General features: G+C 51.8%; 2 protein-coding genes and 2 non-coding genes across 4 annotated transcripts; 1 reads left to right on the top strand and 3 right to left on the bottom strand.

Moving 5' to 3' along the window:
- Nucleotides 1-935: 935 nt before the first annotated feature.
- Nucleotides 936-4750, bottom strand: VAMP2 (vesicle associated membrane protein 2). The gene is made up of 5 exons (XM_032839866.1): nt 4635-4750; nt 4016-4136; nt 3383-3541; nt 3230-3281; nt 936-2639 (listed from the first exon to the last, which is right to left on the bottom strand). Coding segments are annotated over exons 1-5 (351 nt in total). The 5' UTR covers nt 4637-4750; the 3' UTR covers nt 936-2622.
- Nucleotides 4751-16295: 11545 nt separating this feature from the next.
- LOC116856626 lies at nt 16296-16431 on the bottom strand. The gene has a single exon (XR_004380605.1). It is a non-coding gene; the product is annotated as a U8 small nucleolar RNA (small nucleolar RNA).
- A 165-nt stretch (nt 16432-16596) lies between these two features.
- TMEM107 (transmembrane protein 107) lies at nt 16597-18849 on the bottom strand. The gene is made up of 5 exons (XM_032839845.1): nt 18680-18849; nt 18431-18498; nt 18209-18309; nt 17373-17469; nt 16597-17140 (listed from the first exon to the last, which is right to left on the bottom strand). Exons 1-5 carry the CDS (start codon nt 18764-18766, stop codon nt 17071-17073), a joined length of 423 nt encoding a protein of 140 aa, XP_032695736.1. The 5' UTR covers nt 18767-18849; the 3' UTR covers nt 16597-17070.
- Nucleotides 18850-26898: 8049 nt separating this feature from the next.
- On the top strand, nt 26899-26970 carry TRNAW-CCA. Its single transcript has one exon. It is a non-coding gene; the product is annotated as a tRNA-Trp (tRNA).
- Nucleotides 26971-27061: the final 91 nt, after the last annotated feature.

A 27061-nucleotide genomic window follows, 5' to 3' on the forward strand; every position in this document is an offset into this window, starting at 1 on the left:
CCGCGCGATGTTGATGGCGACGGCGATGGCTGCCTCGGGTCATTCTCTGGACCAAGCCCGGAAGCCGTCTCACTACAGCTCCGCCCCAGAGAGGACTCTGGGCTCCAGAGGTTACATAATCTGTCTGGATTAACACTCCAGTCTGTATGGGGCCAAGATTTAAACCCAGGCCCCGGACACGATAAAGGGCGGGTCCGAGGGCGTTCGCAAACCCTCGGTAGATGAAGGAGCCCCGCGAGCAGCGGAGCGAGCCCTCGGTAAATGGGGGCGTTATTATGAGGACGGCGTGCCTAACTGCGAGAATCACCTGGGCCCCTTTTGTAGAAGCATCCCTGGCAGTTGGGAAACACTAAGTAGGCTGCCCTCACGCCGCAGCCCGGGAAGTCGGGGTTCCAGACCCCATCCAGAACGCCGCCCGTTGCTGCAGCCCCTGGGGTCGGGGTGCTAGGGGGCCACGGGAGCTCAGCGCGGGGTCTAGAGTCACCAGTCCCACAAGAGGGTGCAGGGCTAGCAGGCCAGCCTACGGCCGGCTGTCCCTGAGCCCATGTACCCTATTTATTAACCCCTTCGGAATGCTGGCACTGTGAAAGGAACCTCGGGGAAAAGACGTCTCGCGGAAGTCGGCAATCTACTTCAGCCTGGGAGTAAAAGACCACGGGAGCGACTGCGAAGCATCAGTGAATTAAATCAAGGGCTGTAGAGGGATCCCAACAGACATAGGAGCTTGCCTCCCGGTCCAAGCCGCAGGGTTCACCATCAAGAACGGTTCCTCGCCATCAGCGCCTGGCGCCCACCCGTGGCCACTTTGGGAATCACACTTAGCTCTGTCCAAGGTCAGGCCCTCCAGCAAAGCTGTCAATTCCAAATGTATCTTCTCAACTTTCCTGGTTCACCCTTCCCACCGGTTAAGAAAAGGTCTTAGAACACACACCAGCTGGTTACTCATTACACATTTATTGTACATTTTCACAATCTGGATGCGTCACAGAATTGGGGGCATGGGGGGAGGGAAGGGGGGGCAGGGGACACTGGGATAATATGGGGGGTCTAGAACACAGCACCCCCACCCCAGCATCTCTCCCTACCCTTTCACACCACAGCTTCGATCTCCCTGCTCCCCCTCCACACAGAAACCTTGAGTGTGGGGGGAAGAGTGAGTTTGGGGGGTCCCCTCCAGCAGGTTAAGGGACTGGACCCTCAGACCCCTAAAATTGTGCCATTTAAAAAGACATTAGACCCTTCCTCTATCACTTCACCTAAGGAGGAGACAACTCCTGGGGCTCAACTGCCCTGGAGAGGGCGAGAATCCCCATCTTCCAGCAAGTCCCATACACACATTGGCAGTGACTAGTACCCCCACCCTGAATTCAGGGGGGCAGTCAGAGGAGCTGGGCAGTGATGGGAGCAACACCCCCCCCAAACTGGGGAGGGGAGTTTCGATCCAAACCCCAGCAAGGGTAGGGCCAGATTTCAGGCAGGAATTGGGGGGATTCTCTGCCCTGCCCCACTCCTCCCTGAGGCAGTGATGACCCCCCACACACTGGCAGCCAGCTCTCCCAAAGGAGTCAGATTGTGGCCCACCCCCAAACACTCCCGGTGGGAGGAGGAGGCAGATCAGGTGGATGGGAGGGAGGGAGACCCCATGGGAATGTCGGTTGAGTGCCCCACACGAAAACTGGGGAGCAGGAATGTGGGGAGAGACTCCCAAGTGGCAAACTATCGGTCCATCATGACACACTGAACTCCAAGACACTTACACACCAGCTGGGGGGAGGGGGGGAGGGGGCAAAAGGTCTGGAAAATGGGGGTAGGGAGGCAAACCAGACTAGAGGGGCTAGGAGGGGGTGATTCTGGGGGCCAGGAGAGCCTGGCTCTCCAATCCCAGGCTCCCACCACCTGCAAGTAATGTCATGCAAATGAAAGACTGATACAAGGACCATGGGGACTAACTCCTCAGTAAAAAAAGAAGAAACATGGGTGGAAAGAATGAAGAACGATGGGACGAAAGAGGAGGAACCAAAAGGGATGTCAGTATGTAAATGTATGCTAATTAACATGCTGGAAGCTCCCAGAAGACCTTGGGATTCTTAGGACCAAGTGGGGCCAGTCTCAGGGTCTCCCAAAGACGCAAAGAAGATGCACCCTGGGAGTCCTGGACAGTTGCTTTTTGTTTTTGTTTGTTTGTTTTTTGTTTTGTAGGGAGTGGAAGTATAGGGAAGGCCAGGGGGAGAGGAAGGGATCAGCTAAATCCAGGGGAAGGAGGAGAGGAAGAGGAACTATTGCATAGCAGATGCAAATGAAGGGGTTCAGGGCTGGTCAGGAAGAGAGGAAAAGGGAAAGAGGAAAAGAGAAGAGATGGGAACCTCAGGGAGGGGAGTTAAGGACAACCGGAAAAATCTTCTAGTAATAAAACTACAAACAGACCAAATATATATAATATTATATATGTATAAATAACAGCTGGCTATTTACAGGGGGGGGGGCACACACACGGGGACACACACACATGGATCCAGGGGAGGGGGGCTGGAAGATATGGCTGAGAGGTGGAGGAGCGGCTGGGGATGAGGGGGGAGAGGTGGGGAGAGGCCCTTCTCTGGGCAGGGCGGGCTCCTCAGGGATTTAAGAGCTGAAGTAAACTGTAGAGAGGGAAAGAGAAGGAAGGAGGAGGGGTGGGGGGAGAAAGAGAGAGAAAGCAGTGTGTCAGGCCTGGCCCTGCTCCCAGCCTCCCCACCCCCCAACCCCCTCAGCCTTAGGTTCTCCATCTGGAAAGCAAGGGGCTGAACTGATAGGTTCCAAGATCTCTACAACTCCACGGTATGGCCTTGGGGCCACAGACTCCTCATCCTCTAGGCTCTCTGGGCCCAAAAGTTCTCAAACAGTAGGGTGTTTGGCTTCCTAGACATGTCTCAAGCCCCTGGCCCTTGCCTGCTCTCCCACTCCCCAATTCCAGGGTTCCCAGACTAGGTATAGGCCCAAAAAGGATCCTCAAGGGAGCAGTAGGGATCCACCAGCTTTGCTGTTTCCAAAAACCTTAACAGAAATTGCCTAGAACCAGGCAAAGTGCAAGCTAAACAGCAGCAAGGTTTGGGGCTCTAGATGAATCAGAGCCGCACTGGCAGCTCTATATGCTTTTTGCTGAGTAGTAAAAACTAGGTTAATGACCTTCAAAACCTAGAAGGGGAAACCTCTCCAGAGGAAGGGCCCTAGCCACTCCTGCCCTACTCACCAATGATGATGATGAGGATGATGGCGCAAATCACTCCCAAGATGATCATCATCTGGGGGAGAGAGGGGGAGGGGGGGTCAGTGACACAGACCGTGACACTCCCGGTCGCCCCTCAGCTCTCACACCAGCCCTCCTGGGCGCCCCCACCCTTACCTTGAGGTTTTTCCACCAGTATTTGCGCTTGAGCTTGGCTGCACTGGTTTCAAACTGGGAGGCCCCTGCCTGGAGTGCGTCTGCACGGTCGTCCAGTTCTGACAGCTTCTGGTCCCGCTCCAGGACCTTGTCCACGTTCACCCTCATGATGTCCACCACCTGGAGGAGGGGCCCACGAGGCAGGGGGTGTGCCAAGGCCGCCGCAACGAGGGCACTCCTCAACCATGCACCCAGAGGGAACATGCACCCCGATGCTGCCAGGCTAACATGCCAAGGACACACAGAGAACATGCCTAACACACCTGGGGACATGCAAGGAGCACACATCAGGGGCATGCTGACAGCCAGACATCTCGGATGTCAGAGCAGCAGCCTCTATGTACTGAGCCTCGAGCAGCCTGTCCATCACCAGACCACACCTGCCGAGACTGAACCGCCCCAGGCAATCAAGGCTGACGAACACCCCAGGGCCGATTGGAACGCAAGCTTAACAGAGAAGGGGCAGGGTATGTCTTTGTCCCCAAACTCATAAACTCATCACCTCCAACCCACAGTGGGCCCCCCACCGGTTTGCCAACCCTCAGGGTCTTTCCCACTTCCTGGGACAACCCCCCCCGCCCCCACCGCACTCACCTCATCCACCTGGGCCTGGGTCTGCTGCAGTCTCCTGTTACTGGTGAGGTTTGGAGGGGGCGCAGGGGGGCCCCCCTCCCCAGCCGGGGCGGCAGGGGGGGCGGTGGCAGCGGTAGCCGACCTGAGGGGCAGGGACGGATTAAGACCCGAGGCCTGGAGCCACCGGCCCCACGGCCAGGGCTCCGCCCATCCTCCTGTCCATCCATCCGTCCCTCCCTTTCTCCTTCGCCGGAGGAAGGCCACCCGAAGGGAGCCCTGGACTCCGTCCGGCCTCGCCGCCGCTTAGCTGCGTGACCTTGAGTCAGGCCCCCTCCCCCCCCCCGGGCCTCAGTTTCCCCGCCCGTCAAATAAGGGCGACCTCAAAGACAAGGTCCGGGGTCGACCCGAAATGACAGGAGGCGGCGGGGCCGGGACGGGCGGACGCGGGGCCCGCTCCCTCCCGCGGCCACCGCCCGCGCGGCCAGCCCGGGGACGCGGCGCTCTCCAGCTGCCCGCGCGCAGTCACGGGCGCCGGCCTGGCCTCGGGGCGCCGACCGAACCCCCGCCGCTCCCCGGACCGGCTCCCGAGGGCGGCGGCCGGTGCAGGCTGGCCGGGTGCAGGCGCGGGCGGCCGACTCACATGGCGGGGGCGGCTGGCGGGCGACTCGGCAGCTGCGGCGGCTGCGGCGGCGACGGCGGCGGCGGCTCGCGCTGGCTCCGACTGGCGCTGGCTGCCCGGGACGGGAAGATGGCGGCCGCACGTCACCCACATCCGGGCACTGCGGGCGGGGGCGGGGCGCGGCGGGCGGTGCGTCGGGAGCGGGGCGGTGGGGGCGGGGTGCGGCCGGCAGCGCGGCGGACCGCGGGGGCCCGGGGGTTGCCGCAGCTGCGTGAGCCCGGAGCCCCGGCGCTGCGGCTCCCCGCACCCTCTGCCGACCTGCCCCGTCGGGCTGCAGCCTCACAGGCGCACCTCTGCCCCCCTGGCCCGGACGGCGCCCCTGAGCCTCAGGCCACGTCCTCCCGCACCCGCGAAACCCGTAAACCAGTCAGCACCTCACATCCCCCGCAAGGCCTCGGCCTCCGCATGGGCCCCAAGGCCGGCGACCTGCTTCAGCGTCTGCAATGGGCTGCGGAGGGGTGGAGGGGGCGTGGGAAGGGGCAAGTTCAGGTCGCCGGGGCAATGCGGGTAGCTGGGACCCTGCTTTTGAGGTGGACGGAGCGGCGGGAGCTGGTGCCCTCAGCCCGCCCCACGGGTGCACGGCTCAGCCGAGGCCTGGGGCCCCTGGCCGCTAAGGAGCGGGGTGTGAAAGGAGAAGAGGCAGGCTCTACCCCTCCACCCCCACCCCAAGCAAATCACCGCAAAGTGTGCAAGCTGCCTCTCGCTCCTCACAACTGGGGCTCAGACCGGGGGTGCTTGACAGATAGGGCAAGGTTAAGGCCGAGGGACGAGGACACGAGGCTGTCCCGTGGGGCCGCTTCCCATGGTGGACACAGACCGGCCAAATCTCAGCTCTGCCCTAGAGCTGGGTCCCCTGCCGGGCAACAGAAGGAGGACTCAGCCTCTGATCCCAGGCTGCGACAATAAGGGGCTTTGGGTTTTTTCTGTTGTTTTTCTTTAGGGGGCGACGGTAGGCAAGGGCTGCCCCTGCAGTACGCAGGTGCAAGGTACTACTGTACATGTGGATTAGCCTCCTAGGTGTGACCTTGGCCAGTTCCTGTCCTATCTCTGGGACCCCACCTATGTTATATTTGTAGGTGCTACCTATATGTTAAGTGGCTTGATCTAGAACATGGTAGGAGGTGATTATACTTGCCCCCTTCATCCCCTCTGGTCTCTCTTCAGATCCTCTAAGCAGCAGCTGCACACACGGGTCCCCAGCAGGCCTGGCCCTTCAGAGAGAAGATGGGACCAGATGAGCTGCCTATCTTGTGGGGTGGGCCAGGACGAATCTCAAAAGGGAAGGAGGGCGTGTCTTAGGGGAGGCATCATGGTCCCAGGCCATGGGTGCTCAGTGCATCCCCGGAAGGAGAGCAGAGGAAGACGGGTGGCCTTGGTGTCTGAGACAAAGAAGAGCCAGCTTCTTCCCTCCCCCACCCAGGCTTCCCAGGGCCTCTGGTGTGAGAGCCTGCCCTATGCAGCGCCCCACCCCCTCCGGGCAGAAGCCTGGGGGACTGGCTCTGTCACCAGAGGTGTCATTTCCCAGCTGTCTGGGGGAGGTGAGTGAACGTGGAGCTTGTGTTGGGTGTGGGGACTCAGCAGATCTAAGATAGAGTCTCAGCTCCCTCCCCCTCCAAGGAGGAGCCACTTCTCAGGTCCCTGTGCACTGGCTCAGCCTCTGTGGAAAGGGAGAAAGGAGCGGCTTGCCTGGGGGCCCAGATGGCACTGTGGGGTGCTAGCTTTTGTTTTTTGGCCCTGAGGCTACTCTGTTTTCTAGCCAGAGAACAAAGATGCCAAATTCCACGCTTTTAGGTTCAAAAGCTGCAGTGTCTGGGTCTATGATGGGGAAGGAGTTACAAACAGGCAGATGTCCCACCCCCACTGGCCCCTGCTACCCCGCACTAGCTGGAGAGAAGCTAGTGGAGGGCCAGCCAAGATGTTAGACCTTGTTTTCGGAGTGAGCTTCATTTTCCCCAATGGCCAAGTTCAGAGAACATGGGAGGGACAGAACCCAGAATACACCTGGGGAGTCAAGGCCATGGAGTGTGACTTGGAAAGCTGGCAAAGGGCTCTTGGGTCCTGAGGCAGCAGCAGGAGGGTAGAAATGAGGCCATGTCTGATCCATGGACGTGGGGACCTGGGAGGATTTATATCAAGGGAGGACTCTCCCTTCCAACCCCCTTAAGTCACGGTGCTAAGGGACTCCTCAAATTTAGATCAGTGGTGGAGTCAGGAGAAGGGGATGGCGTGGGATGACGGAGTTCACCTGGAAATGGATAAGGGAATGTTTTCTGCAAGCAGTAGAATGAATACCCAAAATAGAAGTTGAAGTAAAGAAAAATAGAGCATTATCTTTGCAGACTGAGACAGTGGCTTCTGCATTTGCCTGCTTTGGGGTTCAGAGGCCAAATCTCTGGGTCCCACTGCCAAGGCTCTCGGAAAAGATGTGGGCGGGGCCCAAGTTCATTTCTAACAAGCACCTCTGGTGACTGACAGGCGACCCAGGAGAAGAACTTTAGTGAATGTGTTCTCTCCTATCTTCCTCTTCTAACAACACTGGACTTAGATGTTAGGATGGGACTGGGGGTGGGTCATTCCCACACTGACTCATGAACTTGTTCCATGAGTCAAAACTTCACCACATGGTAATTAATTTCAGAAACTTTGTGTGTCCCTCAACGCTTGTAAGGACAAGGCCTTCTAATTAGGAGTAGAAGGAGAGTGCCCTTGGCAATGCTGCCAGGAACAGGGACCCAGGGGCTTGCCCCACCTCTGTCCCAATCAGCAATCAAGCCTGTGACCTCTGTGACCTCTGGCTGAGCACTCCCCCTCTCCCCACCAGTTCTGGAAGGCATGGGGGCTGCCTGTCCAGCCCTGGACTCCTGGAGGGAAAGGAAACTCCCAGGAGCCTACCTTGAGCTAGGCTCCAATCCAAATCCAATCACATGGATTTCTGATGCGCTCCATTTAATTACACACTAATGTGACTGTACTCTCCTTGCAAAATAATAAATCAGGGGCGCCTGGGTGGCTCAGTGGGTTAAGCCTCCGCCTTCAGCATTGGCCTTGGGCTCTCTGCTCAGCGGAGAGCCTGCTTCCTCCTCTCTCTGCCTGCCTCTCTGCCTACTTGTGATCTCTGTCAAATAAATAAATTCTTTTTTTATAAAAGAATAAAAAATAAAAACACAAACATGCACAGACTATATGCATTAAGCCCCTTCCTTTTTTTTTAGCTTTCCAATTATAGGGTTGTTTTTTTTTTCTTGTGCCCTCCCCCCCCACAACCCGTAACTATCTCTGTATTTTCCATTTCGTTTTTATTTTTACTGTTTCTGAGACAGAATATGAGCGGGCGTGGGGAGAGAGAGTCAGAATCTTAGGGAGTGGTCCCACCCGGGGCTCGATCTCATGACGATGAGATCATGACCTAAGCTAAAACCAAGAGTTGGATGCTTAACTGGCTAAGCACCCAGGCGACCCCTTCCAGTTTGGGATTTTTTTTGGTTTGGGGTTTTGTTTTGTTTTTTGCTTTTTTAACATATAGGAGGATTCTCTTTCTCATTTTGCAGGCTCCCTCAAATGTCTGCTGGTCCCTGGCTTTATTTTTATTTATTTTTAAAGATTTTATTTTTTTATTTGACAGACAGAGATCACAAGTAGAGAGACAGGCAGAGGGAGAGGAAGAAGTAGGCTCCCCGCTGAGCGGAGAGCCTGATGTGAGGCTCAATCCCGAGATCCAGGACCCTGGGATCATGACCCTCATGACCCGCATGACCCTCATGACCTGCGAGCTGGGAGGCAGAGGCTTTAACCACCCAGGCGCCCCTGGTCCCTGGCTTTAATAGGGAGCCGCCAAGAGGTTGATTGGAAGGGGTGTGTGTGTGTGTGTGTGTGTGTGTGTGTGTGTGTGGTGGGAGAGGATTTATTGACCATCGGCTTTCCCTGCAGGACAGTGGATGCCTTTTCACTGGGATTCCGAAATGTTGATAGGTGGCAGGCTTTCTCTGGGACTGTTCTCTGAGAGAAGCCTATCCTCCATTCTCCCTCCCCACCCTCTCCGTGTGTGGAGGGGGGGAGAATCTGGAGCAGGGTGGGGACTCCTGCTTGTAGCCTCAAGCTTCGGGTCTACTGCTCCTGCTGTCCCCAAGTCCAAAGCCTCCCTGGAAATCGGGATGTGGGGGATGGTGTGTGCGACTCAGAGGGGAGAAGGGAGGGAGCTCAAAGGGTTTCAACAATTTGAATCTGGGATCTCAGCCACTACTGTCCCCCCACCAAGGTTCAGCCAGGCCTTGACAGGGATCCGGTGACCTTCAGAATCTCTGGATGTCACGTCTGGACTCCCCCCGTCCTTGCTTGCCCTGCAACCTGCCTTCAGCCGCTGCTGAAATCTCCTGTCCCCTGCTGTCTCTCTGGTCTCTTGGTCCTTGTCGATGTACCTATCAGTCTTTGACTCCTCTCCTGTTACTTCCGTGCTGGAAGAGAGGGAAGGCAAATGCTCGTGGTCGGTCTTCCTTATTTAGCCAGAAAGCGCACTACTGTTTACTGCTTCAGCACTGGCTTTTAGGTTGTTTCCAATTCTTTTGCTCCTCTAACAGTACTCTTAGGAAGGCTGTTGTAAATAGTCCCCATGATCAACCAACTCAGGACAGTCCTGTGGGGGCATTCCTATCTTGATCTTACATTTGGGGAAAATGAGCTCAGAGAAATGCCTTGATGGACTCTTTGTAAGTTTCTTTCACATATAGAATACCCCTTTAAAGAGTTTTGTTTGGGGGTGCCTGGGTGGCTCAGTGGGTTAAGCCGCTGCCTTCGGCTCAGGTCATGATCTCAGGTTCCTGGGATTGAGCCCCGCATCGGGCTCTCTGCTCAACAGGGAGCCTGCTTCCTCCTCTCTCTCTGCCTGCCTCTCTACCTGCTTGTGATCTCTGTCAAATAAATAAGTAAAATCTTAAAAAAAAAAATAAAGAGTTTTGTTTGTTTATGTGTTCTTGTTGTTTGTATAAGGGTGCCTGGGTGGCTCAGTCGGTTAAGTGTCTGCCTTCGACTCAGATACTGATCCCAGGGTCCTGGGATCGAGTCCTGCATTGGTCTGCCTGCTGCTGGGGAGCCTGCTTCTCCCTCTGCCTGCTCCGCTTGCTTGTGCTCTTTCTCTGACAAAAAAAGAAAAGAGCTTTTTTTTTTTTTTTAAGATTTTATTTATTTATTTGACAGACAGAGATCACAACTAGGCCGAGAGACAGGGAGAGAGAGGAGGGGAAGCACGCTCCCTACCAAGCAGAGAGCCCGATGCGGGGCTCGATCCCAGAACCCTGGGATCAGGACCTGAGCCAAAGGCAGAGGCTTTAACCCACTGAGCCACCCAGGTGCCCCAGAAAAGGGCTTTTTGTATAAAACATACATATATACATAAAGCGGTACCTTTTTAATCTGTTCTCCCTGCCCCAGTGCCAAGCACAGTGCCAGAAACAAGGCCAGTGAATGAGTAACAAATGACAAGGAACTAAGGTTTCAGTGAGGGGTATTGTAAAAGCCGACCCAGCACGGCAGGCAAAGGGATTGCAAATGGGGAGTGCCTAGGCACCTGTTTGGGGTGAATGGGTTCATGCAGGGCCCGTGTGCCCACAGTTCCCATGAGGACAGCCCCGTTTGGGCTGGCCAGCTCCTGTCCCAGCAGAGCAGGGTGGGCGTGCGTGGTGGGAAAGCCAGGTGCCAGAGAGAGGTGTGGGTAAGACAAGACATAAGCAGATCACAGTCTTCTGGACCTGGGACGTCTCCTGGTCCCAAATCCTGACTCTGCAACCCTCTACTCATTAGAGACTCACTGGGGTTTACAGGTCCCCCTGTGTGTGCTGGGGGGTGTAGGGGGCTCCAGACTGAAAGGGGCCACATGCTAATTTCCCCTCCATCTCATACACCATGTCCAGAGCCTGGCAGGTAGAAGATGTTGAATGAAGGCCTGTTGGCCTTTTTTTTTTTTTTTTTTTAAGTAATCTCACTCCCAACATAGGGCTCGAACTCCCAGCCCCCAGATCAAGCTTTGGATGCTCTATGGACTGAGCTTGCCAGGCGCCCCTCATTGACGACTGATTGAGTCAATGGAGTTGGCCTGACGGCCAGACTTGGGTTCTCGCCCCATTTCTCCGTTTGCATCAAGTTAGTGGCCTTCTCTTTGGGCCTCATGTTCCTCATTGGTGAAACGAGCCCTCTTTCATTCTCCTGTGCTGACACCAGGAGCCACAGTAATACCCAAGACAGATCATCAAAACGCAGTGTGTTCGTCAGTTAGACCTCAGTAAAGCTGGAAAAAAAAAAGGCACAACCACCCAAGACATCGCAGTCTTTCATGGAAGTAACATTCAAGACACTTGCCAACACAGCTCAAACTGATTTCAGCCAAGAAGGAGAATGTGAGGGCTCTCGAGCCGCAGGCTGACGGAAATAGCAGGAAACAGGCATTCCCGTGATGTCATCGGGAATCCATTTCTCCTTGCTAAGCTTTGCTGGACTCTGACTTAGCTTGGTTTCCAAACAGGGAACATGAGCAGCTGTGGGCTCCCATTCTTTAAAAATGTTATAGTTTTGTCTTTTTTTTTTTTAATTTTTTAAAAAGATTTTATTTGACAGATCACAAGTAGGCAGAGAGGCAGGCAGAGAGAGAAGGGACCCTGGGATCATGACCTGAGCCAAAGGCAGAAGCTTTAACCCACTGAGCCACCCAGGTGCCCCTAGTTTTGTCTTTTTAAATAGTGTGTGTGTCTCAAGAGTCTGCAAAGTTCACAAGAGCCCCTGGAGAAAATCTCCCTCAACACCAGTCTTCCCAGTTACCTCGAGACTCCTTCTATACATGGGCACGGCGCATGGTTTCCTTTTTACACGGATGGAAGCCACAAGGTCTTTTTGTCACTTAACCCATGGAGATTGGATTTTTATTTTTTATTTAAGTAAACTCTGCACCCCATTTGGGTCTCCAACTTATGACCCTGAGATCGAGAGTCCCAGGATCCTCCCACTGAGCCAGGGAGGGAAAGGACCCCTCTTCGAGAGTCTTTCTTTCTTGGCTGCTGAGTATTACACTGTAATATAATTTCACCAATCTCCTGGTGACAGACATCATTTGCAAACTCAAGCAAAGCTGTGAAGAATAATCATGTTCACATCGCACCTACGTGCAAAAAGGCAGAGCTAGCTCCTAGTGGTGAAAGTCTTAGGTCAGGGGTGCCTGGGTTAGCTCAGTGGTTTAAGCCTCTGCCTTCAGCTCAGGTCATGATCCCAGGGTCCTAGGATTGAGCCCCGCGGTCCTGGGATGGAGCCCCGCATTGGGCTCTGCTCAGCGAGGAGCCTGCTTCCCCTTCTCTCCCTCTGCCTGTCTGCCTACTTGTGATCTCTCTCTGTCAAATAAATAAAGTCTTAAAAAAAAAATCCTAGGTCAAAAGGGTATGAGGATTTGTGGTTTCAATTAGTTTTTGATTTTTGTGGCTATTGCCAAATTGGGCTCTGTGTCACCCGTTTTCACTTCCACCAACAAAGAGGTGAGGCCTGTTTTCCCTAAACCCATGCCCTCTTCAACTCTTTAATGACATTATTTGGGCATTACAAGTTAAGTTAAACATGATTTGCATTTCTCCTATGCTGAATAAGTCTAGGCATCTTTTCATATATTTGAGAGATCTTTGTATTTCCTTCCTGTGAAAGATCCATATGATTTTTCTGTCCTTTATTATTGGACTACTGGTGTATTTCTTACAGATTTGTAGACTTTTGTGTTTCAGGGTTAGCCCTTTCTCTGCAATATGAATTCTATTTTCCCTAGATTGTCATTTATGTTAGCTTTCGCTTATGATTTTTTTACCATGCATACTTTTTACCTTTTTAATACATATTTAAATGCATCGGGCTTTTCTTTCCAGACTTGTGTTTTGTTTTCACACCCAGCAATGTCCTCTTCACTCCAAACTATTTACTGCTGTGGTATTCTTGCCACAGATGCACACCCTCGATCTAACGATAAGAAAACACTGCACAAATTCAAATGGAGAGGGGTGCCTGGGTGGCTCAGTGGGTTAAGCCTCTACCTTCGGCTCAGGTCATGGTCTCAGGGTCCTGGGATCGAGCCCCGCATTGGGCTCTCTGCTAAGCGGGGAGCCTGCTTCCCCTTCTCTCCGCCTGCCTCTCTGCCTACTTGTCATCTCTGTCGAATAAATAAAATCTTTAAAAAAAAATTCGAATGGAGACACATTGTGCAAAACCACTCACCAGGACTCTCCAAATGCGTCAAGACGGTGAAAGGCAGAAAAAGAAGGAACTGAGCCACGGTCTCAGCTTGAAAAGCCTAAGAGTGACAAGTCAATGGGATGTGAAATCCTGATTTAGAGGCTGAGGCAGAAAAGGGGAATTAGGAGGAAAGCTATTCCAATCAGAGCTGAGGATGAGGTCATAGCATGGCATGAACACTAATTTCCTGGTTTCGCTAATCATGACGTGGCCACGTGAGATGCTCACATTTGGAGGAGCTGGATGAAGGTTATACAGGAGATCTGAACAATTTTGTGACTTCTCTGTAGGTCTGAAATTAGTCAAGATAAAAGGTTAAAAATGCCAAGTTTTCTTTCAGTTCTTTTATGCTTGTATTTTTTTACACTGTCACCTTTGATCTATTGGTAATAGTGGTGTAAGGTATTGATCCCTATTTTTCCCCAGATGGCTACTCAATTTTCTAATAACCTTTATTGACTAATTCCTCTTTTCCCCACTGCTGGTTTTTTTTTTTTTTTTTTAGATTTTATTTATTTATTTGACAGACAGAAATCACAAGTAGGCAGAGAGGCAGGCAGAGAGAGAGGAGGAAGCAGGCTCTCCGGGGAGCAGAGAGCCGGACACGGGGCTCGATCTCAGGACCCTGGGATCATGACCTGAGCTGAAGGCAGAGGCTCAACCCAAGGCAGAGGCTCAACCCACTGAGCCACCCAGGCACCGGTTTTTGTCTTTTTTTTTTTTTTAAGTCATTTAATTTTTGTGTTGGTTTTTTTTTTTTTTCAAAGATTTTGTCAGAGAGAGAGAGAATAAGCAGGGGGAGTGGCAGAGGGAATGGGAGAAGCGGGGCTCCCCAGGGAGCCCGATGTAGGGCTGGATCCCAGGACCCCAGGATCATGACCTGAGCCAAAGCCAGATGCTTAACAGAGCTATCCAGGCGTTCCAAATCATCTATTTAATTTTTAACCTGTCAGAAATACATAAAATTCACCATCTTTGCCATTTTTAAGTGTACAATTCAGTAATAAGTACATTCATGCTGTTTTACAACCGATCCCTAGAATTCTTTTCATCCTGCAAAGCTAAAAGGCTTTACCCTGTCAACAACTCCTCATCCCTACCCCCTCAGCCCCTGGGAGTCATCATTTACCTTCCGTCTCTACGACTCTGCTTACCTTTGGTACCTCATATGAATAGACTCAAGCAGAATTTGTCTTCCGTGACTGGCATATCCTGGTTGATGAGCTAACTTCACAAAAATGGTAAGTAAAATCTTTTTTTTTTTTTAAGATTTTATTTATTTATTTGACAGACAGAGATTACAAGTAGGCAGAGAGGCAGGCAGAGAGAGAAGGAAGCAGGCTCCCTGCTGAACAAAGAGCCTGATGTGGGGCTCGATCCCAGGACCCTGGAATCATGACCTGAGCTGAAGGCAGAGGCTTTAACCCACTGAGCAAGCCAGGCGTCCCGTAAGTAAGATCTTAAAAAACAAAAAACAAAAACAAACAAAAAAAAAAACCACTACTACCAGTTCTCCAAAAATAGTATGCGTTTATGTATGTATGTAAGTTTATTATAAATCTTACTGATTCAAAGGATGTGTAACACAGAACTTACAAATAATAAAACATACAATATTCTTAATTGTAAATTCCACTCTTGTATTCATGACTACATAGACCGAGTTGTGTCCCAACTCCAAGGTATTTCCAGTATGAATGCTGGTTGATATTTAATTCACATTTTTGAGTAAGACGAAAATGAAACACTGGGGATGTGTGAAGATTTCACTCCTTCCTCAATGACTTGACGAACTTATTTGCTGAATCTGACAATAATCTGCAACTTCTGGGGGGAATTTCGTTTTGGGTGCCATTCACAATTTAACAGGCGTGAGAGTTTTCAGTTTAACATGCATTATTAACATTTCCTCCATCACCTTCTTAAATCTAGACAACCAACAAAGCCCGATATGTAGCGTTCGCCAATTTCTGGGGTGTAAATATTCTTACCCGGCCGAATTCAAAATGTCAACTTGGTGTCTCTATGAGTTGGGAAGAGAAACACACGTACTGGCCCATCCTTATACAGCACCGCCACTATACAGACACAATACATGTAAATAAGTTCCAGAGCACATGACACTAAAACGTGGAAAATAATCAGGAACCTGAAACTAATGGAACACTGCGTATCAACTACACTCAGTAAAAATAAAAAAAAAAAAAAAAATTCCTACAATCTAAAAAAAGAAACAAAAAATAAATCAGGAAGTAAAGAGTTTTGCATATATTACCTCTGGGATTCTTTTTCTTTTTCTTTTTTTTTTTTTTTACGCCTCTGTTTTTAAATATAATTCATCTGTGGAGTTTACATGATTTCTGATAATAGCTGTGGCGCAACTAGCCCCCAGTGTTTCTGAAAAACAAAAAGTCCGCTTTCAGCAATCAGCGAACCCCACCCGTGGGTGCGGGCGACAGCCAGACTGCCGTGGGATGTGACCTTCCTGACTAGTCTGTAAGCACGACCCGCAATGTCCACCTTCCTTGCTTCCAGCACAGTCTACCCCCCAATTCTGCTCCAGCTACACCGCCGGACCCCAGGAGCCACAGGATCTGTGATAGCTGAGGCTGAGCAGGCATCATGTTCAGCACGACTCCCACAGTGCGTACGTACCACAGTGCCTTTGCATGCAGTTAGGTGCTCAGTAAGTAGCCAATAAACCCTCAAGATGAAAGGCTGCCAGAGAGCACAGGCGCGGAGGGAAAGGTTGGTTTCATGTGGTGAGGCATCACCTTGGACGCCTTTGCTTATTTAGGATGGCCTGGGCTCCATCATTTAGGACAGAGAATCTTCCCGTACATAACACTGACCTGCGCGAGGAAACTGGACCTCGCGAACACTCGTCAGCCCTTCAGACTCTGCTGGCGCGTCCGCACTAGGCCCAATTGTGTTTCCAAACTCCCTCTGAGCACCTTCCGGCCGCGTGCTAGCAAGCACAGCTGCGGGTTCTCACCACACCCCTGACGTCGCCCCCGGGGAAGCCGTGCCCACCTTCCGCAGCCGGTGGTCCTCTCTGCCACGGCGAGAGGGAAGGGGTGAGACACTAATTAGGAGCTACAGGAACAGTGATCTGCCACGGCGAGAGTGGAAGGGTGAGACACCAAGTAGGAGATACAGGAACAGGGACTTACTCCAAATCTGGAGACACCCACACCACTGCCCTACAGCCAGAGAAAAGACCTCAGTTCCGACTCACAGCCGAAGATCCTGGTCATTGACAGATAGACACTTCTGAGAAGGATCGACAACACACAAACAAGCAACAAACCCATCACTGACGACCAAAATCTACCCGTTTCTACCGACTAAAAAATGGGATCGCCAGGCAGAATCAGACAGGAGCGACCGAGGTGTTGCAAGTCCCGGCCACGCAGAGACGTTAATCACCCGTCATGCAAGCTCCAATCATCATGTTCCGATCTGCCCTCCCGAAAGAGGAACAGGTAAGGATTATCCTACCTGACGATAAAAGAAACTGTCTGCGTATTCCTTACTCAGGGCAAAGGAGGCCGCTTTCGTCTAGGGTGAGTAAATAACGCGCGGACCCCAGCAATCTGAAATTATCTAGACCCTCCCATTTCTATCGCTACATGTATTCGCAGTTACTAAAGACATTCCCCCCCCCACCCCCGACATTTGGCTGCAAAATCCCTGATAATAATAATAAAAAAAGAATCCCTCCCAGAATGCTCCACTCAGGAGCTTGGCACCCTAACGGCAGACAGCACTTGTTATTTACATATCCCCGCCTACTTCCTTCCGCTAGATGCTACCGTAATAACCAAAATAAAAGCGAAATTTAGGATTGACAGTCTGCAAGGCTGCAAAATAGCCCTGCGTTGCCTTAGTAGTTTGGCCACCCCAATCCTCCCCTAAACGTTTTTTTAAGTCTTGATCTTATTCTAAAATATATTTTATTACAAAGCACTGAATAAAACGCTGATCATCCCAGACTCGAGTGATAATTACCCTAACAGGAAAAATGACATCCTCCACCAAATGCAGTGTTACTGTGGAAGGCTGAAGATGTCCTTTCTTCTTCCAGGAATGGTGAGCTGTCCCTTGCTCCTCCAACCTTCAATCCTATGCTCCCACCATGAACGTATCAGAAAGGTTTCTTTTTCAGCCCAAAGACGCTGATGAACAATGCTATTTCGGTGATAGCGGGGAGGGCACTAAGGACAGAAGAGGGTGGGTTCAAGGATCCTTCCAAAAAAAAAAAACCCCAAATCCCCAAACCAGAGACTCCACCCCTAAAGTGTAGGAGATGGGGGACTTCAAGAGACTATAGCAGATTGAGTGGATCTGCTATATCCCCCCAGACCATGGAGTAAAGGCCTGCATGGGGGAAACCTTCAGAATGAGTAGACTTTCCTCCCCCATCCCAAACATTGGCGGCCATCATACCTGCAGAAGACAAAAATGTACCAGTACGTGGTGCACTCCCAACGCTCGAATATGAAAAAGGACAGGGCCACAGACGCACTACAGTGAGCCCCAATGGCTTGGGAATGCACTAGAGTCAAGGAAAGCCTTTGGTTCAATAGGTGGTGATGAGCCACAAAAGGCATTGCTGGGACCGGCGTCTGCACTGTTTCACCCCCAGCTCCCGCACCACACTGCAAAGGCCAAAGCCTGCAGCCCTGACTTCTGAGTTCTAGAACAGCCATGTGAGTACAGACCAGGGCTGGGCCTGCACAGTTGGGATCCCAGGCTACCCCAACCCAGTGTCTAGGGGCTAACCTGGATCCTACAGGTCCAGGAGTAGGCACCCCATCTGCCCCAGGCACACGAGAATACTCACAGTGTGACTTGACATACTGCTGGAAATCACCAGGCATCAGCCTGGTCTTCCCAGCTACAATTCAAGTGTCAAGAACCTTCCCCAGTCCATCTTGTTCATCTCTCTCTCTCTTACTCATTTATCTAGCTGTCTCTTCTGAGTTTCCATAGTGCCTCTTCCTATCTTTACACACTCCTATAGCCCAGAGCTGCTCACACTGGGTTACAGAATGTCTGAGCATCTGCCTCTTCCTCAAGGTGGAAAACTGTCTTTTACTCCCATTTGGGATCTTCAGTGCTTGGTGCACCGCGGGAGTTTAACAAACGACCTAAGATTGTATTAAATCTTCCACATTGCCTAAGAAGATCTGTGAACTGGAGAGGCGGTTTGCCCCGGCCAGAGCACGAGTTAGGTGGCTGGAGGGAGTGGAGATGGAAATGCGCCGTGCATAAAAGGATACAGATGAGACTCTGGGTGCTGTTGAACATGGAAACTCCCGAAAAGAAACCCGCCAGCTCCACTGCAAAGAGGCCAAGGGTGACAGAGAGCGCTACCACCAGCCTGCAGAGAGGAAGGGGGCAGGCTCAGGCCTCCTGGACTTCTTCGAAGACCCCTCCACTCCCACTACCGCTGAATTACGACCACCCTGCATCCCCCGCCCCCCTCCCCCCCGAGCGCTCACCGAATGTCCTGCTTCTCGTACTCCTCCGGGGTGAACGTGAGAGGCAGGCAGGCCTGGATGTTGCTGTCCTGGGAGCAGAGCAGAGCGGAAGAAAGTGAAAGAGGGGCGGGCTGCGGGGCAGCACCGGGGTCAGAGGGGGACGGGAGGACCCGCCCACGTAAGGTCCTGGGGAAGTGGCGCCGAGCGGCTGGGAGCACCCCAAGGTGGGAATGGAGTTGGGGGGCGGGAGGCGGTGGCCGTGGGTCTTACCCGGGACCAGAACAAGGTGATGACGACCACCAGATGCGCCAGGAGCGTCAGGAAGCGAGAGGGCACGAGCCCCGAGATCCGGCCCATGGCCCCGCGGGGGCAGGGGTACCGACTGCAGCGGAGGGCGCGCTCCGCGGGGCTGAAAGCTCAGGAAGGGCCACTCCTCTAGTCTCGCCTGCGGGTAAGCAAAAATTCGACCGCCGCCTCCTTCCCGCTTGCGCTGGCGCCTCCCAGTTACCTTGGCAACCGCGTCCGCGGGCGCGGCGGCCTGATCTCGGGAAATCTCGCGAGAGCAGTCATTTCTCGAGCGGCGGCGGCCTTCCGCGGTGGAGCGAGTAGCGGGTGGCCGCGAGGGGCGCGGTGCGGCCCTCGGTCCCCGCCGCTTGGCCTGGGAGGGCCCGCGGCTCGAGGTGCTCTCCAGACACCGCTGTCCCCGTTAAGCCCGTCTTAGGGCGTCGCCGGGCCTGAGGCAGGGACACGCTCTCCCTCCTCCGCCTCCTCGTGCTCCCCACCACCCTGGGCCGCCGCAGGCGCGGGAACGGAACGCGGAGACGTGGATGCCCCTTCCTTGTCCGCCGTCACTTACTAGATGGTCACGGTGTCCCTGATGACCCGAGGACCCCGGGCCGGAACCTTCCTTGATCCTGTGACCTCCCCCTCCCCTCGAACCCCCAGACGACTTGGCTCAGTGGCGAGGGAATCGCCAGAGAGCAAAAGTTGGCTCTGCACGTGGAAGCGAGGCGCGTCCGGGGAGGGAGCGGTGACCCCGCCAAGGGCACGAGCCCTGCCCCGCTGGGAGGCAGGGAGCGGGCGGCGGCGCCGACTGTGCTCGAATTTCCTTATCTCTCGGAGGTGTGGGCCAGCAGCAGTCCGAGGACCTCTTACTGTCAGCGCTCTCTCTGACCTTGGGCCCTCTGCTGAGATCCCGGCAGAACGGAAAGTTCTCCCCTTGCTCTCTGCTCCCTGGTCAGGTCCCTGCGTGCCCGGGACCTCCCCAGCCCAAGTACCGGAAGTTCTCTTTTCTACTCCACCCTGGCGCTTTTAGGTCGGTCTAAGCTAAACACGCACGCCCAGGGGCCATTTCTGATTCCTAAATCCATTCAACAAATAATCATTGACCCGCTAGCAAGTGCGGGGCTCTTATCCCTGAGAAACAAGTCGGAAGGCTCTACCTTCCCGGAGTTTATATTCTTCATTAAGGAGATTAGATGAGCCACAAACATACAAAGGAATAAAAAATCCGCAGGGTAAGAGGTGCTAGAAATATATTTTTTAAAAAGGAGACGCAAGGAAAGGCCCTTCGAAAAATGAGTGATTCATTCCTCAACTTTGTTGTAGAAAATGTCAAAATTGAGAGGAAACATATTTCTGTCTTTGAGGACCCCAATATAATAGATACATTTCCTTTTTCTAAACCAGTGGGTAAAAAAATTCAGAACTCAGAGATAGTGAGGAGGTGTTTGCTCAAGATCATGAAAGACAAAGACTGAAGAACTTTTCCAGATTTAGGGAGACTAAAGAGATGTGACATATTTGACTTGAGAAATATGATGGATTTTAGACCAGGTTAAAAAAAAAAAAAAAGGCCTCAGGGGTGTCTGGGTGGCTCAGTGGGTTAAGGCCTCTGCCTTTGGCTCAGGTCATGGTCCCAGGATCCTGGGATCGATCCTCGCATCCGGCTATCTGCTGGGCCGGGAGCTTGCTTCCTCCTCTCTCTCTGCATGCCTCTCTGCCTACTTGTGATCTTCGTTTGTCAAATAAATAAATAAAATCTTTTTAAAAAAAAGTCTCAAACACTATCTTTTGTTGCAAAGGACATCAGTGGAACAACTGGGAAACTGGAATGAGGTCTCTAGTTTAGGTATCAGTAATAACCGTGTTAATTTCCTCATTTTTTATAATTCTACTGCTGTTATGGAAAAGACTGTCCTTGCTAGAAAAAGCACACTATTTTAGGGGTAAAGGAGCATTTACTCTCAAATGGTTTAGAAAAATATGTATGTGTCTGTAGAGCCAGAAAGAGAGGCAATGATGGAGCAGGTCTCGAAAGTACATGGGAATTCTCTGTATTTTATATATATGTTTTTTAAACGATTTATTTATTTGGGAGGGGGGCAGACAGGGAGAGAGAGAATCTCAGGCAGACTTCCCGGTGAGCACAGAGCCAGACAAGGGACTGGATCTCACAGCCCAGACATCATGACTGGAGCTAAAACCAAGAGTCAGACGCTTATCCAACTGAGCCACCCAGGCACCCCTTATATTTATTATTTTAAGTAAGCTCTACACCCAAGCTGGGGCTTGAACTCATGACCCCAGCTCAATAGTCACCTGCTCTATGTACTGAGCCAGCCATGTGCCCCTCTCTATTATTTTTGCAACTCTTCCATAAATCAGATTATTTAAAATAAAAAAGTTTTAAGCGATAGCCCTTCCTAAGGTTTCCTTTTCGGTCTTCTATAATATTATCATTGAGACATTAAATTGCTTTATAAGGGCGCCTGGGTGGCTCAGTGGGTTGAGCCGCTGCCTTCGGCTCAGGTCATGATCTCAGGGTCCTGGGATCGAGTCCCACATCGGGCTCTCTGCTCAGCGGGGAGCCTGTTTCCCTCTCTCTCTCTCTCTCTCTCTCTCTGCCTGCCTCTCCATCTACTTGTGATCGCTCTCTGTCAAATAAATAAATAAAATCTTAAAAATTTTTTTAATTGCTTTATAAAAAGAAGAAATGACTTTCTGGGGTTGATGGTCCCTATATGTTAAACAACTATACGTTGAATCTATGCAGTGACATTTTCCTATAAAACCATCTCTTTAAAGGGCAGCGCAGTCTTAAATTTCACAATGGAGACAATGTGGTCACCAAAACCCACAAAATAAAAAACACAATCATTTAGACTTTTCGGAGGAATTATCTGTATAAAGAGTGAGATTCAACCAAGTCTCTGAATTTTTTTTTTTTTTTTTTTTTTTTTTTTACTCCAGAAAAATTGGACGGAAATCACATGTTACCTGCACGGGCTTTCTGAGCTCTCAGGTGTGTAGGGGAGGTTTTTTCTTTAACTGTTGAACCGTTTTAAAGTTCTGAAAATAGGGGCGCCTGGGTGGCTCAATGGATTAAGCCACTGCCTTTGACTAGGGTCATGATCTCGGTGTCCTGGGATTGAGCCCCTCATCGCATCTGGCTCTCTGCTCAGCGCGGAACCTGCATCCCTCTCTCTCTCTGCCTCCTTGTGATCTCTCTCTGCCAAGTGGATAAATAAAATCTTAAAAAAAAATTTTTTTTAAAAAGAGTTCTGAAAATATTTTCAAACCTTCCCCCATCTCAGGAGGGACAGGAAAACTCTGTCTTCATCTCAGGAGGGACAAGCAAAGTACAGTGGACCCAACTGCTTCTCTCTTTGGAGGTGACCCTCATCCATATGAGACCCTCAAAACAAGCGACAGTGTTGATGTCCTAAGTACAATGAGAGATAGGCTCCGTGTGAGCACAGCACAGCAAGCATGAAAATATTCTGAGTGCACAGATAAGACCCAAGGACTGAAGGGGTCCTCCCTTCGCCTCTAATTCACATGACTTTTTCTCCTGGGAATGGGAAGCCCAGGCCACTGTCATTACCAACCTCCCCCAGTAACAGTTGTCAAGTCTGACGTTTCACAGACGAAGGAAACACTTTCAACCACTGCAAGTGAGCAAAACCCAGGACCTGTTTTTGCAAGATCTTCCAAAGTTGTGGAACAAAGAGAATGTAGAGGAGTCAACCAGCCATGGGGAAAAGATTGGGGAAAGAACTTTCCAGACGGAGGTACAGCGAGGGCAAAGGTCCTTTAGGTGGGAACGAGGCCAGAACAGGCCAGTCTGTTCTTTGAACAGAAAGAAGCTGGTGTGTCTGGAGGCCAGTAATGGGAGGGGAAGAAGAGATTAAGGTGGGGTGGGGGGGGATGGGCAGACACAGGTGCGAGGCTTGCAGCCAGGGGGAGGGACCTGGTCAGGTCTGTGTTCTAGAAGATGACTTTGGTTGCAATGTGGAGAACGGATTTTGAGATGTTAGGGAGCAGGCATGGGAAGAGGCTGCTGTAGTGATCCCAGGACGGACAGAATGAGATTGGGCAAGAGTGGAATAAAGAAAGTGGAACAAAGTGTCAGGAATCAAGAGATCATTAAAAGATAAGAAGGTCTAAACATGGGGCTATGAGTGAGTGATGAAAAAGGAAGGGGTCAAGGATGACAGAATTTGGGGCTCCCGCAGCTGCAAGTGTGGGGCATTCTGCTTATAATAGGCTTCCCGCCTAGGGAACCTACTAGATACTAAGAACTGGGTAGTCACATTTCACATTATGAATTAATAACAGTGAGCAGGCGTTTAGGTCTGTCTTGCCACTCTCCATGATGACCTTGGTTCGCAGAAGCCCGCCCCACAGAGGTCACACAAATTTGAGTGTTAGAGCCACCCTGTGGCCACAGGAGGTACTGCTGGTGACCTGGTGCGTCCTTCCCTTGGCGGGGGGGGTCCACTGACTCCAGCCAGGGATGGACCCCTGCTGTCCAGTCCTGATGGACATCTGCTCCGGTCAGAAAAAAGCTCAGGGGAAAAAATTCGAACATATGTAAAAATAAAGCAAACAGAAGGATAAATCCTTTTGAAGCCTGCCATTCTGCTCCATCAGTTACCAACAACGAGGCCAACCTTGCTCAGCCCAGCTCCCTCCCAGCTGCACTAATTATTGCCAAGCAAAACCCAGACATCACCAAATAGCTCAGATTGCCCAATATCCATCATACAGACGCATGACGAAGTCCACACCTTGCACTTGATTGATGTGTCTCTTAAATCTTTTTTTTTTTTTTTTTTTTTTTTTAAATCTTCGGTTCTTCCTCTTTGTTCTCCTTCCTTGCAGTTTCTCTGATGAAGACACTGGGCCGTTGGGACAGAGACATTTGGTCCTGTCATTTCATATGTTCCTCTGCGTCCTGTGTTTCTTGTAGACTGGTTGCTAGATCTAGTGTTTGATGAGTCTCACATTCATTTTTCCAGTAAATAGACATCACGGGAGTTGGCTTGTATTTCTGATCCTGTCCCATCAGGAGGCGCATCCTGGCCGCTTGTCTCTTTTTTCCGGTGTTCGATCTGAGCAGTGGAGTCAGGCGTAGTCAGACCGAGGGAAGCATTACAAAGTTCCCATTAGGTTTTCACGCACGGGTTTCATTGATCGCTGCTGCCTAGCCTCATTCTTGTAGGAAGAGTTGCAAAACAGGGGTGTCTTAATTGCATCGTTCCTTTCTGCACTTGTCACCTGTTATTCTTCCATAAATAAATTAAGAATGTGCCTTTGTCAACTTGTTGTTTACCTTGAAATACAGGTTACCCAGGAAAAGCTGGTTTTTGTTTTTGTTTCAAGAGAGGCCAGACATCCAAATTTTTACTCCAGTTACAAATGTTAGCATCCAACTAAACGGTGAAAAAAAATGTGAAAAGAGAGAAAAATACCCCTGATGACAAGAGCATATACAGCATACAACGGCCCCAGGCCACCAGCTTTCAGCCTGTGGACCAGCACCACCCAGCAGAACTTTCCATGATGGAAATACTTCACACTGTCTCTGTCGCATGTGGTAGCCAGCTAGCTCCATGGGGCTGCTGAACGCTTGGAACGGGGTGAGTGGGACTAAGGAACTGGATGTTTGAATTTCAGCTTCATTTGACAAAGCCCCGTATTGAATAGCCCCTCTGGTGACTAACCATATTGAGCAAAGCAGCTCTGGACGGAATAATCTATTGGTTTCTAAAACTTGGAAACTGGTGGGATAAATGGAGATTTAAACATCCGAGTATACTCTGGGTGGTGACCCTGCACTGATAATTCCTCACACCTGCTACAGAACCTTTCTGAGACTAGAGGTCAAGTCCACATTCCCTGGTACCATATCCACTGACCCAACTTCCCTTTCTTTTTTTTTTTTCCCTTTTTTAAGATTTTATTTATTTGAGACAGAGACCACAAGTAGACAGAGAGGCAGAGAGAGAGGGGGAAGCAGGTTCCCTGCTGAGCAGAGAGCCCGACTGCGGGCTCCATCCCATGACCCTGAGATCATGACCCGAGACGAAGGCAGAGGCTTAACCTACTGAGCCAACCAGGCGCCCCCCAACTTCCCTTTCTAGCAAAAATTTTCACCCTATCCCATGCTTTCAGCTTCTCAGACATGTCTCCTTCCTCTATAAAGTAGGCTTTGCCCACGCTAGTGCTTTTGCTAATACCATCCCTCCTTAATTTCACAGATGCTTCTGGAATACTCAGTATACCCCAGGAATTGTATGGGGTGCTGGGAATACGTATTTCCTTCTCCCAAGTAACTTAGAGTGTGGTGAGGGAAACAATTAAAAGTAGTGTTTTAAGTGTTATCCTGGAGGAGACACAGAGCAAGCCTCCTCCCCGGGAAGCGGGGAGAAGTAGGGAAGAGAGAGCTTTTGAATTGAGTCTTGAAGGGTGTGTTAGGGGTTATCCAGATAAAGAAGGATAGTGGCACAGAGACAATCGGAACTGAAGTGAGTTTAAGGAACTTGAAATGAGTCTCCGTGGCTGTCACCTGGGAGGTGAGGAGGCAACGGCTGAAGAGAATCAGGCAAGGACCAAATATTAATAACAACGTAATAGCTGATTAGGACCAGTCAAGTTCTGAGCACTTTATCTTAGGAAATATACTGCTACTGATCCATTTTCCGTATGCGGACAGGGAGATGCAAGGACGTTCAACAAGGAGCTCAAATCACACGACTAGTAAGTAGCAAAGCCTATATGTGAATACTGGCAACCTGCTTCCAGGGCCCACTTAAGAAGTGCGTGGCCTTGGGGATCCAGCCAGTAAGTTAGGACCTAATCTCGACGGGGATGGGGCACTGATTTTAAGCCACAGTGTGATGGGAATGAGCTGGCATTTTAAAAAGATGACCTTCTTTGGAGGTAGAGACATCAGAGAGAAGTCTAGTACAATAATCCAGCAAGGGAGGATGGGGAATGAGAGTCAGCAGGAGAATTATGAAGGGAAATGGAATGGACAAGATTTGGGGACTGAGAATGGGGGGGGGTAGTCAAGAGGAGACTCCCAGCCGTAGCTTAGGCACTGGGTAGCAGTGCAGAAGGAGTGGGAAGGAAGGATGACAGGGGCACGTGAGGGTGTCCGGCAGGTGCTGGGCAGCTGAATCCAGAGGTGGGAGCAGGCTTCAGGAGCCCTGGGCACACGGATGGCTGACTCCAGGGAAGGTGGTGGCAGAGCTCTGCGGTTAAAGGACAGAGAAAGAGACTGGGGAACACGGATGGGGCGGAACAGGGGAAAGCCAGCGTATAGATGTCCTGACAACCCCGGAAGAAGAAGGCTCTTAAAGATGTTGTCCTGACTCAATGAAAGCCAGGGGACGTCGGGGGTCGGGGTTGGGGGGCTGTGACATCTCTGCGGACTCCGAGGACTTCGGGAGCACCACTGTACCTAACGCGACTTTAACCTGGAAGGGAAGGCGTGAGACACAGCGTGACCTCTGCCGCGGTTCTGGCCTGTTGAACGCCTCCAGAGGCAACTGGGGGTCTCTGCTGGCTGCCGGTACCCCTCTCCAGAAGCTGCCATCTCATAACGAAGTCCGCCGTGATGAAATCAGGACAGTGGCCGCCTCCGGGAAGCGGCAGGGAAGAACCTTCGGGGGGCGGGGGAGGTGAAGAAAGGAACTATACTTTGAATGGGTTGTGGGTTGCATTTGTTGAAATTTACCAAAACACACACTTCCGGTCTGTGTATGTCTCTGCCTGTAAATTATTCCCCAGAGCCGTAAGGAGCGACGAAACAACCGAAGCCGGGGCTCTAGCGTGGACTTGGACACCAGAGTCTCCGAGCCGGGGTGGGGGCCGGGGCCGAGGCGGGCAGGGGGCGGCCGGGAGGAGCTGGTCTCGCGCCCCGCAAGTGCCCGGGGCATGGGCAGCGCCCCCACGCTCCGCCCGGTTGCGTCCGTTCGTGCCACCCTCCCTGCACAGAGGCAGCTCGTGGCCCAGGGCTCGTGGGCAGGACGCCGGGGGCGAGGGCCCCGCGGGTGGCACGAGGCGGGCGGGACCGCGCACCCACCTCGCCGCCGGAGCTTAAGGGCTCGGGAGGGCCCTCAGCTCTCAGCCTCGATCGCCGGGACCCCGGCCGGCCGCCAAGTGGCCATGGGGAGACCTGTCCACCATTCTGGCCGGCCGACCTCGTGGCGCAACGGTAGCGCGTCTGACTCCAGATCAGAAGGTTGCGTGTTCAAATCACGTCGGGGTCAGCTCTTTGTTTGTTTTGTTTCCCGCCGGGGCTTCCGTCCCTTTTATTTACTCCCCTCCCCGGCGTGTCCACCTACCCCCGAGCGCCCGCGC

Source organism: Lontra canadensis, unplaced genomic scaffold, assembly GCF_010015895.1.
Source record: "Lontra canadensis isolate GAN:19392208 unplaced genomic scaffold, GSC_riverotter_1.0 scaffold110, whole genome shotgun sequence".
In the NCBI taxonomy this organism is placed as follows: Eukaryota; Metazoa; Chordata; class Mammalia; order Carnivora; family Mustelidae; genus Lontra; species Lontra canadensis.

Excerpts from the sequence above, each read along its gene's own strand:
- VAMP2 (XM_032839866.1), bottom strand. Across the intron at positions 3,542-4,015 it reads CCCAGGCCCAGGTGGATGAG|GTGGTGGACATCATGAGGGT; the intron begins GTGAGTGCGGTG and ends CCCCTCCTCCAG. Across the intron at positions 3,282-3,382 it reads ACTGGTGGAAAAACCTCAAG|ATGATGATCATCTTGGGAGT; the intron begins GTAAGGGTGGGG and ends TCTCTCCCCCAG.
- TMEM107 (XM_032839845.1), bottom strand. The coding sequence starts at position 18,766 with ATGGGCCGGATCTCGGGGCTCGTGCCCTCTCGCTTCCTGACGCTCCTG. Across the intron at positions 18,499-18,679 it reads TCACCTTGTTCTGGTCCCGG|GACAGCAACATCCAGGCCTG; the intron begins GTAAGACCCACG and ends CTCTGCTCCCAG. Across the intron at positions 17,141-17,372 it reads TACATTTTTGTCTTCTGCAG|TGCCCTCCCCGCTATCACCG; the intron begins GTATGATGGCCG and ends TTCTGTCCTTAG.